The following is a 12399-nucleotide window of genomic DNA, read 5'->3' on the forward strand; positions in this document are numbered from 1 at the left end:
GTCCCAGTTATGCCTGCCTGTTTGTTGGCTTTGTGGAACAGTCCATGTTCCAAGTCTATACGGGTATCCGTCCCCCTCTTTTCCTTCGCTACATCGACGACTGCATTGGTGCTGCCTCCTGCACGCATGCTGAGCTCGTCGATTTCATTAACTTTGCCTCCAACTTTCACCCTGCCCTCAAATTTACCTAGTCCATTTCCAACACCTCCCTCCCCTTTCTTAATCTTTCTGTCTCCATCTCTGGAGATGGCCTATCTACTGATATCTACTATAAGCCTACAGACTCTCACAGCTACCTGGACTATTCCTCTTCCCACTCTATCTCTTGCAAAAAGGCTATCCCCTTCTCACAATTCCTCCATCTCCACCACATCTGCTCTCAGGATGAGGCTTTTCATTCCAGGACGAAGGAGATGTCTTCCTTTTTTAAACAAAGGGGCTTCCCTTCATCCACCATCAACTCTGCTCTCAAACGCATCTCTCCCATTTCTGGCACATCTGCCCTCACCCCATCCACCTGCCACCCCACTCGGGATAGGGTTCCCCTTGTCCTTACCTACCACCCCACCAGCCTCCAGGTCCAACGTATAATTCTCCGTAACTTCCGCCACCTCCAATGGGATCCCACTACCAAACACATTTTTCCCTCCCCCACCCCTTCTGCTTTTCGCAGGGATTGCTCCCTACGCGACTCCCTTGTCCACTCGTCCCCCCCATCCCTTCCCACCGATCTCCCTCCTGGCACTTATCCTTGTAAACGGAACAAGTGCTACACCTGCCCTTACACTTCCTCCCTCACCACCATTCAGGGCCCCTGACAGTCCTTCCAGGTGAGGCGACACTTCACCTGTGAGTCGGCTGGTGTGGTATACTGCGTCCGGTGCTCCCGGTGTGGTCTTTTATATATTGGTGAGACCCGACGCAGACTGGGAGACCGTTTCGCTGAACACCCACGCTCAGTCCGCCAGAAAAAGCAGGATCTCCCAGTGGCCACACGTTTTAATTCCACGTCGCATTCCCACTCTGATATGTCTATCCATGGCCTCCTCTATTGTCAAAATGAATCCAAACTCAGGTTGGAGGAACAACACCTTAAATACCGGCTGGGTAGCCTCCAACCTGATGACATGAACATTGACTTCCCTAACTTCCATTAATGCCCTTCCTCCCCTTCTTACCCCATCCCTGACATATTTAGTTGTTTGCCTGTTCTCCATCTCCCTCTGGTGCTTCCCCCCACTTTCTTTCTCCTGAGGCCTCCCATCCCATGATCCTTTCCCTTTTCCAGCTCTGTATCACTTTCGCCAATCACCTTTCCAGCTCTTAGCTTCATCCCACCCCTCCGTTCTCTCCTATCATTTCGCATTTCCCCCTCCCCCCACTACTTTGGAATCTCTTACTATCTTTCCTTTTGGTTAGTCCTGACGAAGGGTCTCGGCCCAAAACGTCAAAGGCACTTCTCTCTATAGATGCTGCCTGGCCTGCTGCGTTCCACCAGCATTTTGTGTGTGTTGTTGTTTGAATTTCCAGCATCTGCAGATTTCCTCATGTTTGCTCTAGAATAACATGGTTCCCTTTAGGAGGTGCTGGAGATAGACAAGATAGGAATAAAGGAAGGATGTGAAACACATCCAACAACTAAGGAACAATTGCTTTACTAACTTCAGAGAAACTGTCATTGGTTGTCAACTCAAACAAGAGGAAATCTGCAGATGTTGGAAATTCAAGCAACACACACAAAATGCTGGAGGATCTCAGCAGGCCAGGCAGCTTCCATGGAAAGGAGTATAGTCGACATTTTGGACTGAGAGCAATTGAATGTGGACACAATGTGTTTCAGCTAATGATCTGCTAAACCATTTTCAGATAAGCTGTTTATTATGTAAAGTGGCAGGCTTGAAGAAGCAACCTGTGATCTTGGGTGACCTGGTTTGAACCAGTCAGAGTCAGGGTCGAATAGAACACAAGAAGACAGCTAAAGCACAAGGTTGAAAAGGTTGTAGCCTGGGCTACATCCACAGAGAACTAACACAGGTCAGTCAGATGACCTTGAGCCAATGAAACTGAGACATCCGAGATTGATCTGATAAGGGAAGGAATGAAAATGAAAGAATTTGGGAGGACAGGCAGCAACAACTCTGGAGATCAACCACTGTGAATATGAAAGACTGCCACATTGGATACGTGGAAGTTAGATCGTTACCCCGAGGAACACCTGGTCAGCGTAGAATCCTTTCCTGGGTATTAACCCTTTCTTTTCTTTGACTGTTCATGGAAGGTCAAGAGAACTTAGTAGGTGTGCACACCAGTATCAGTAGTGCAAATTTACGTGCTTGTGAACTGAGTCAATAAAGGTACTTGTCAGTAAATACAGATTCTTTCTGTGCCTAGCTGACCATTATTACTAAATAGTAAATCCCTCTACCATTTTATTTTATTATTGGCTATGAAAATAGAAAGCATCCTATCTGGATACCTCACAGCTTGGTGTGGCAACTGCTCTGCCCTTGGCTGCAGGAGACTGCAGAGAGGTGTGGACACAGCTCACCTCATCCCAGAAGCCAGCCAGCTTCCTCTCCATGGACTCTGTCTACACTTTCTTTGCCTTGATAAAGGGCAGAAATCGTCCTTACCTTCTGCCCACTTCCTTTCCAGTCCAAAATATTGACTGCTTATTCCACTCCATAGTTGCTGCCTCCAGCATTTTGTGTTGTGTTGTCAGTAAGGCATGTTGGTGAACATGGATTGATTGGGCTAAAGGGCCTGTTTCTGACGTATAACTGCGTGACAGTAGGAGGTACCTTTGAGCAAGCCACCACAGCCATGAGAGATCGTATGATCACTCCCTGCAGCTGACAGTGTGATGCTGGGCCTTCCCATCACTCTGTGGAAGGGGACCACCTTCCTCTCAGCTCAGGGGAAGTAGAGCTGGCAATGAGTGACGTTTTTTATTTTATTTAGAGAAACAGCAAAGTAACAGGACCTTCCAGCTCAACAGGCCCGTGCTGCCCAAATACTCCCACGTGAGTTGTAAACATAACAAGCCACACGTCTTTGGACTGTGGGAGGAAACTGGAGCACCCAGAGGAATCTCCACATGTCACGGGGAGAACGTAGAAACTCTTATAGACATCTGCAGGAATTGAACCCAAGTGACTGGCAATGTAATAGCATTACACTAACCCAGTGATTCCCGGGAGGAGGGGAGGGTGTTGTGTCCTAAGGGGGCGCTAGGGGAGCTACAAGTCATCTGGGATTCTTGGGGGTGGGGTGCTCGAGAGACGGCACCTAACTTGAGGTATGAGACCTGGACATTCATTAGTGGAACAGACATTTCCAAAAAAAAAAGAATGAGGCACCAGAACATAGGAGGAACCATAGCTCTACAGGCAGTGAACACTCACCGTCACAATGCATCTGAAACTCGGCAATCTCATCCGACCTTTACCAACCAGGCATTACTGGGGATGTATAAATTAGCAATCAGAGTGCCCAACAGTTCCCCTCGACTCACAGCACGAAACAAATTTATGCAATTTAACAGTTGGTAAGTCAAGTTCACCCTCTCAACTTTCTCTACAGATCTACGGAAAATAGGTCACGCAACGACAGGTGCTGGCTTAAACCAAATGGTGAAATAGAGCCATTCAGTGATGAAGCCTTGAACTTTAATCCTTCTAAGAAACAGAAACTACAGATAGTGTGTCAATACAACCATGAAACCACCAAGATTCCACCTGATTCCAATTCTGTTGAATGGAATAAGCAATGGACCAATGCCTGAGTGCTAGGATGGACATGATGGGTTGAAGGGCCTGCTCCTGTGACCACTCTATCACTCCCAATACATTCTAGGATTATCTGAGGGGTGAGTGGGGAAGCCAAGAGAAGAGAAATCGAGTCTCACCGATCTCGGGCTCTCCTGAGAGTTGGACTGAAGGAGTCTCCTCTCCACGATCTCCTCGTGGGTCAGTGCAAATGGACTCAGAACCTGTAGCAAAGAGACAACATGTCAACAGTGCATGACATTGGGTCACATTAACACATCCCACTCTGAATCTGAGGAATTTAACTGCCAGAGCTGGGGAAGACTTTTTCTTCCAATGGACTCTTCCCACCTTACTTTTCTCAGTTTCTAAGTTCTGATGGTCTTTAACCTGAAACATTAACCAGTTTTCATTCCACAAATGATGCCTGATCTCCTGAATGCTTCCTACATTTTAATATTTTAGCTCCAGACATGAGTTTTGCTTGCAGTATACTTAGTATGATTGGCACAATGGCTGTTTTGTAGTTCCAGAAATCTGTGTTTAATTCTCACCATATGTACATAAGGCCATAAAGTGTAGGAGTAGAATTAGGTCATCCAGTTTAGAGTCTGATTTATTATCCCTCTCAACCCCATTCCCCCCTAACCCAATAGAAGACCATAACACCATGTTGTGTGTGTTGTGTCGCTGATGCCGTATATTGGCTGCTGTAAATTGTGATGGGTAGAACCCAGGGAGAGTTGATAGGGAATGTAAGGAAGAATAAAATGATGGGTGCAAATTGGTGGTTGGAATGTGGTGGGCCAAAAGGCCTATTTCCATACTGGATCTCTCTCAGAATTTGGAGAAGATACAATGGTCGGAGTTAGTGGCAGGTGCAAGACCAGTGAGGAATCTACAGCAGACCCCACAGATTGTGGCCTCCTAGTCCTACTCAGCATAGTCATAGAGCAATACAACACAGATAAAGCCCTTCGACCCAACCAATCCTTGATGACCATGTTGCATCTTGGGGACATGCAGCGGTCCTCTGTGTACTCGGGAATGGAGTTTGCTCCATTTCCTCATCCGTCACCATCTTGATGACAGACAGGTTGTCACAGAACCCCATCCACTCACCTTAGCCAGTTTTATTGCTCCTTCATCCCCAATTTGATTGTAAGCGACGGAGAGCCACAGCAGCGACCGATTCAATCGCAGACCCTGGGGATGACAAAGCAGACAATTCCAGCCACCTGGCTGATCTCAAGTAAACAGCTCATTTTGGGTTTAAAGTCCTTGAACCAACCGGCATGACTCTAAACATCACTTCAATATAGCAAGGTTATGATCACTTTGCACAACGTGGACTTTGTTTTTCTTCTACTAACTGTGCTTTTACTTGTATAATTTGTGTTTAATTTACATTTTTCTTGTGAATGTTGTGTCTCTGATGCTGCGTGCCTGTGATGGTGCTGCAACTAAGTTTTTTCAATGCACCTGTGGAATTGTGTTAACAAAAAGACAGACAAGTGTATCCTGATTATATGAATACCTCTTAGAGTTGTATAAAGGTACAGCACGTTCAGCACAGAAACAGCCCACAGAGTCTGAACCAACTACCCACCACCTACCTGAACTGAGCACATTTTATCCCCCCCATATTCTCATCAATTCCCCGGATTCTACCCTCATACTTACAGATATCAAAAGTCAATTTATCATCAAAGTACATATACTGTATGTCACCATATACTACCTTGAGAATCATCTGCTTGCAGGCATTTAAAGGAAAATAAAGAAATACAATAGAATTTGTGAGAAAAATTATAAATAAAGACTGACCAACAACCAATGCGCAAAACACAAATTAGTCATAGAAGAGTACAGCACAGAAATAGGCCCTTCAGCCCATCTAGTCCATGTCAAACCATTTAAACTGTCTAGTGCCACCAACCTGCACCCCGTGCAAATAAATTAAATAATACTGAGAACATAATTTGTACAGTCATTGAAAGGAAGCCAGTAGGTTGTGAAGTCAGTTCAGAATTGAAGTTATCCACACTGGTTTAGGAGCCCAATGACTGTAGGGAATAACTGTTCCTAAACCTGGTGCGGTGGTAGTAGATATTGGTAGCATATGACAGTAAACTCAACATTTGACTTTGACTTTAAAGACCGTTAAAATAAAGCACTAATTCCCTTTGGCTCTTAAACCAATGGGATTGTGTGCATTTCTGTGTAGACTACTTGCACTGTTTGTTTAATAGGATATCAATATGTGTGCGGTATTAATAATTGGTTTATTATTGCTACACGTACCAAGATAGAGAACATCTTTTGTTTGTATACCATCCAGACAAATCATCCCATACACTAGTACATCGAGGTAGTAAAGCAAGAAACAGAAAACAGCAAACATGAGGAAATCTGCAGATGCTGGAAATTCAAACAACACACACAAAATGCTGGTGGAACACAGCAGGCCAGGCAGCATCTATAAGGCGAACCACTGTCGACATTTCGGGCCGAGACCCTTCGTAAGAATATTCTAGAAGAAGAATATTTTTATTCCAAGTAAACTTCTGTTTCTTGACTTCCTGACAATCAATAAGGACGGGCATCAATACCTCTGGCACAATTATTCCAAACACTGTATCAAGCAGTAGTGAATCAAGGCAACTGGACTTGCTGTGCTGTCTAGAAGATGTTTGCCACGCATCTGAGAGGCTTCTTCAGTTCTGATCCACGGTGGGTAGTTCATAACTCTGAGTTGTTTAAAGGTTTAGCAATCACATGAGGGTCGTTAAGAGTCGTAGAGTTAATTTGAGGGTCCTTAGTCTTACCTTTGCATGGATAAAGGTGTGAAATTCTGTGGAGACACCAGGGTAAAGATGTTAGGACTGCATTATAAGCAGCTACTGCATTGAAAAGCTAAGACCAATAACCATCTCATTAACTCTATGACTCCTAACAACCCTCATGTGATTGCTATATCTCGGATTGGAACTGAAGAAATCTCTTGGATGAGTAGTGAAATGTCTTCTAGACAATGCAGCAAGTCCAGTTGCCTTGATTTGCTACTGCTTGATATACATGAGCTGGATGACTGAGAACCTTCATAGATATATTCTAAATACAATACTGGCGTTCCACAAGGTTGAGTACTCAGCACCCTACTCTATTCCCTGTACAGTCAAGGCTGTGTGGTCAGATTCTGTTCTCATTCAATCTACACATTTGCAGATGATACCAATGTAGTGGGCCGTATCTCAAATAATGATGAGTTAAAGTAGAGGAAGGAGATAGAGAACCTAGTGACATGGTGTCATATGAAAAAAGCTTTCTCTCAGTGACTGGGGGATTGCACTCAGGAACCTATTTACATAATAATGATGAGGTTGGAAGGGTCGAGATCTTCAGAATTGTGGGAATAGCCTGTCCTGATCTATGGCCAAGAAAGCTCACCAACATCTTTAGTTTCTCAGAAGGCTAAAGAAATCTGGCATGCCATGTTGACCCAATTTTTATTCATGCACCATAGAAAGACCTTAAGATGATAAGGTACATGAGCAGAATTAGGCCATTCAGCCCATCAAGTCTGTTCTGCCATTCCATCATGGCTGATCTATTTCCCTCTCAGTCCCGGTCTCCTGCCTTCTCCCCATAACCCTTCATGCCCTGACCTATCAACTTTTCCATTAAATATACCCAATGACTTGGTCTCCACAGCTGTCTGTGACAATGAATCCCACAGATTCATCACTCTCCAGCTAAAGAAATTCTCCTCATCTCCATTTTAAATGGACACCCCTCTGTTCTGAGGCTTTGCCCTTTGGTCCTAGACTCCACCACCACAAGAAAATTCCTCTCCATATTCTCTCTGTTGAGGTTTTTCAACTTTCAATGAGATCCCCCCTCATTCTTCTGAATCCCAGTGAGTACAGACTCAGTGCCATAAATCACTGTAACCCTTTCATTCAAAGAATCAATCTCATGAACATCCTCTGAATCCTCTCCAATATCAGCACATTCTTTCTTAAATAGGGGACTCAAAACTGCTCACAATACTCCTAGTGAGTCCTTACAAAGCCCCAACATTACATCAATGTCTTTTATGTTCTAATACTCTCAAAATTAATGCTAACATTGCATTTGCCTTCCTCTCCACTGATTCAACCTGCAAATTAACCTTTTAGGAATCCTGCACAAGGACTCCCAAGTCCTCTATTTAGAAAATAATCTACTCTTTTACTTCTTCTACCGGTCCATGACCATACATTTCCCAACATTGTATTACATCTGCCACTTCTTTGCCCATTCTCCTAATCTGTCTAACTCCTTCACAGCCTCCCTACTTCCTCAACACTACCTGTCCCTTCAACTATCTTCATAACATTTGCAACCTTGGCCACAAGGCCATCAATAAGGTCATCCAAATCATAGATAATGTAAAAAGAAGCAATTCCAACATGACCCTTGTGGAACTGCACTAGTCATTGGCAGCCACCCAGAAAAGGCTCTATTTATTCCTATTCTTTGCCTCCTGCCAAATAGCCAATTGTCTATCCATGCTAGTATCTTCCCTGTAATACCATGGGTTCTTAACTTGTTAAGCTGCTTCAAGTGTGGCACCTTGTCAAAGGTCTTATGAAAATCCAAATAAACAACATCCACTGACTCTCCTTTGTCTACCCTGCTTGTAACTTCTTCAAAGAATTCCAACAGATTTGTCAGGTAAGATTTTCCTTTAAGGAAACCATGCTGACTGTGGCCTATTTCATCTAGTGTCTCCAAGTACCCCAAAACCACATCCTCAACAATCAACTCCAACATTTTCCCAACCACTGATGTCAGACTAACTGACCTATAATTTCCATCTATCTCTGTCCCTTCCTAAAGAATGGAGTGACATTTGCAATTTACAGTCCTCTGGAACCATGCCAAAATCTATTGATTCTTGAAAGATCATTACTAATGCCATCACAATCTCTTCAGCCACCTATTTCAAGAGTCCTAGGGTGCCGAACATCTGGTCCAGGTGATTTATCTGCCTTTCCATGCACCTTCTTCCTAGTATTGGCATCTTCATTCACTTCTGCCCCGACACTCTCGAACTACCGGCACACCTCTAGTATCTTCCACAGTGAAGACTGATGCAAAATACTTATTCAGTTCATCTGCCATTTCCTTGTCCCCCATTACTAGCTCTCCAGCATAATTTTCCAGTGGTCGGATATCTAGTCTCACCTCTCCTTAACTCTTTATATATCTGAAGAAACACTTGGTATCCTCTTTCATAGTATTAGCTATCTTTCCTTTGTATTCCATCTTTTTCCTTTTCATGACTTTTTTAGTTGCTGTTGGTTTTTAAAAGCTTCCTAATCATCTAAATTCCTACAATTGTTGCTCTATTATGTGCCCTCTCTTTGGTTTCAATGTTGGCTTTGACTTACCATGTCTACCACGGTTATGCCACCTTGCCTTAGAAAACTACTTCTTCTTTGGCATGTATCTATGTTGTGCCTTCCAGATTGCTCTAAGAAATTCCAGCCATTGCTGCTCTGCCGTCATCCCTGCTAGTGTCCCCTTCCAATCAACTTTGGTCAGCTCCTCTCTCATGCCTCTGTAATTCCCTTTACTCCACTGTAATTCTGACGCTTTTGACTTTAGCTTCTCCCTCTAAAATTGCAGGGTGAATTTTATCATATATCAGGATTCCTTTACCTCAATTCCGGTTCATTGCACAACACCCAATTCAGAATAGTGGGCTCAACCACGAGTTGCTCTTAAAAGCCCTCTTGTAGGCATTCTACAATTTTCCCCTCTTGGAATCCAGCACCAAGCTGATTTCTCTAAGCCACCTGTATATTAAAATTTCCCATGACTATTGCAACATGGCCATTTTGACAAACCTTTTCTATCTCCATTGTAATTTGTAGCCCACGACTTGTTTGGATGCCTGTATGTAACTCTCATCAGGGTTTTTTTACCCTTGCAGTTTCTTAGCTCTACACGAGGATTCTACACCTTCCAATCCTGTCACCTCTTTCTAAGGATTTGATTTCATTTTTTACCAACAGAACCACCCTATCCCCTCCGTCTACTCGCCTGTCCTTTTGATACAAATTGTATCCCTGGATATTAAGCTCTTCAGTCATGACTCAGTGATGCCCAGGAGAGGACAAGGGTGGGGGAAGAGAGAACGGGGAGGTGAGGGGAGTGGAAGGGAGGATGGGGAGGGGAGGGGAGGAGAGGACGAGGAGGGGAAGGGAGGAGAAGGGAGGACAGGATGGGGAGGGGAGGGGAGGAGAAAAGAGGAGAGGGCAGGGAGGGGAGGAGAAGGGAGGATGAGGAGGGGAGGAGAGGAGAAGGGAGGACAGGGAGGGGAGGGAAGGAGAAGGAAGGATGGGGAGGAGAAGGAGGGAGGAGAAGGGAGGACAGGGAGGGGAGGGGTGGAGAGGACGGGGGAGGGGAGGAGAAGGGAGGACGGGATGGGAAGGGGAGGGGAGGAGAGAAGAGGAGAGGACAGGGAGAGGAGGATGGGGTGGGGATGGGAGGGGAGGACGAGGAAGGGGTGAGGCAGGGGAAAGGGCGAGGACGGGGAAAGGGCGAGGAGAGGATGAGGGAGGGGAAGAAGAAGAAGAAGAAGAAGAGGTGGGGAGGGCATGGGCAAGGGGAGAGAAGGTGGGGGGATGGGGAGGGGGAGAGGGCAAGAGAGAGGGAGAGGGGGGAGGGAGATCATAGAACAGGGCTTTATGTATTTGAAAGACAGAATGTGAAGTGTGTGAGATGTAGCCTGTGTAGCTATGGGTGATGGAGTATACTTATACAAGCGTAGGTAGATGAGAAGTTGTGGGAGTGTGTCTGTATGCAGGTGTGAGATTATAGCCAGTGTGTTAAGAGGCAATAGAGTATAGACTGGAGGTGAGTTTATGAGAGAGATATACTTGGTGCCTGTGTCTCCTGCTTATGCGTACACAGTGTCCATCTGTTGTGCGCAGTTCTGGAAATTCCCCTTTCCTTACTTCAGCAATGTAGCCTATTCCTTTGTCCGTGATGTGATTGAAGTTGAGATTCAGTGTCAGCAGTGTCTTGTTGCACTTTCTGGGTGTGGAAAGTGCTTCCCCAATCAGCTTTGCGCCCACATCATCTATTTGGTTGTTCCTCAGAGTTAAGTGTTGAATTCTGCAAAAACAAATAGGGAAAGGCTTTGGGAAGTAATACTGGAAACTGGCATGTTAGGTAGGACATAGAATACAGAACAGTACAGGAACAAGCTCTTTAGCTCACAAATTTGTGCAGAACAAAACTAAAGCTGAACTAAACTTGCTAAACTAGTCTCTTCTGCATACACATTGTTTATATTGCTCCATTCTCTGTACATTCATGTGCTTGTCTAAAATGCTCGTAAATTTATCTGACTCCACCATCGTACCTGGCAGCACATTTCAGGGACCCTTATTCTGCTTTTAAAAAAATGCACTTCATTTAAGGTGAGATGGGATGTCTTTAGAATATTTAGGACTTTAAATGTTTTTTGAAGTGAATTTTCACTTTAAATGCATGTCCTCCGGTATTAGACATTTCAACCCAGGAAAAACTGTCCACTCTATGCATGCCCCTCATAATTTTATACAGTAAACCTCTATCAGGTCTCTTTCAACCTCTGATGTTCCAGAGAAAACAATAAAGTTTGTGCAACCTCTGCTTGTAGAATATGCCCTTTAATCTAGGCAGCATACCCGTGAACATCTACTGCACCCCCTCCAAAGCCTCTCATTCTGCTTCTGACCAGAACTCAATACAATCCTCTGCCTCACTGCTTCAGTAAAACAGCCAACAGAATCAAGGATCCTTCTCCCTTTCATTGGCAGTAAACAAAACCCGAAAGCATGTACTACCAAGCTCAAGGACAATTTATATCCCGCTGTCATAAGACTGCTGAACCATCAAATTTGTACAGTAAGATGGACTCTTGACCTCACAGCCTATTTCATCACAGCCTAGAACATTATTGTCTGTCTACTCTGTACTTTACCTGTCACTGTTCTGCATTCCCTGTAATCGGTTTTCCCTGGTACTACCTCAATGCACTGATGTGATGAAATGTTCACTGTATGTTGTTGCATCTGACAATAATAAACTGGTTCACCGTCCATCGCCCTCTTCACCTGGTTCTACCTGTCACCTTCCAGCCCCAGTTTCAACTCCCTCATCTTTGAGTTGAGCTTGATCAGTCTGGTCACTGCATGGGGATGACTGCACTGGGGAGGGTGTAGAGGACCCGAGGCAGTTATAGAGACCGGAGAGGCTGGGTCTGTTCTCCCTGGAGCGGAGGGGGCTGAGGGAGGACATGGATATGGTGGATAATAGGAAATCTTCCCCATGGCAAAGATGATTCAGTAGAAACATTTAACAGGCGTAAGGGTGGTAAAATGAAGACACAGGCATATACCAGGAACCTGGAGCAAAAATCAAGCTACTAGAAGAATTCAGCATCAGGAGAGGTGAAGGGATGATTGGCATTTCAGGCCACGATCCTGCATCAGGACATTATGGTAAGAAGGTTAGAGGAGGTCTGAGAAAAGAGTTTGGATGCAATCTGAGACACACACCTGAGTGGAGTGGAGGAGGCAGAGACCCTCAC

General features: G+C 44.8%; 1 protein-coding gene across 6 annotated transcripts in view; it reads right to left on the bottom strand.

Moving 5' to 3' along the window:
- Positions 1–12399, bottom strand: part of lrrc71 (leucine rich repeat containing 71) — a 166347-nt gene that overhangs the window by 27234 nt on the left and 126714 nt on the right. For all 6 annotated transcript variants that reach the window (XR_009514016.1, XM_059979992.1, XM_059979994.1 and 3 more), the window contains 3 exons: positions 10778–10937; positions 4890–4973; positions 3908–3991 (listed from right to left, as the gene is read on the bottom strand). Coding sequence is in view for 5 of the 6 variants with exons in the window: in XM_059979992.1 (XP_059835975.1) it covers positions 3908–3991; positions 4890–4973; positions 10778–10937 (328 nt within the window). In the remaining variant the exon portion in view is untranslated. The remainder of the gene's footprint in view (positions 1–3907; positions 3992–4889; positions 4974–10777; positions 10938–12399) is intronic.

This window comes from Hypanus sabinus, chromosome 9, assembly GCF_030144855.1.
Source record: "Hypanus sabinus isolate sHypSab1 chromosome 9, sHypSab1.hap1, whole genome shotgun sequence".
In the NCBI taxonomy this organism is placed as follows: Eukaryota; Metazoa; Chordata; class Chondrichthyes; order Myliobatiformes; family Dasyatidae; genus Hypanus; species Hypanus sabinus.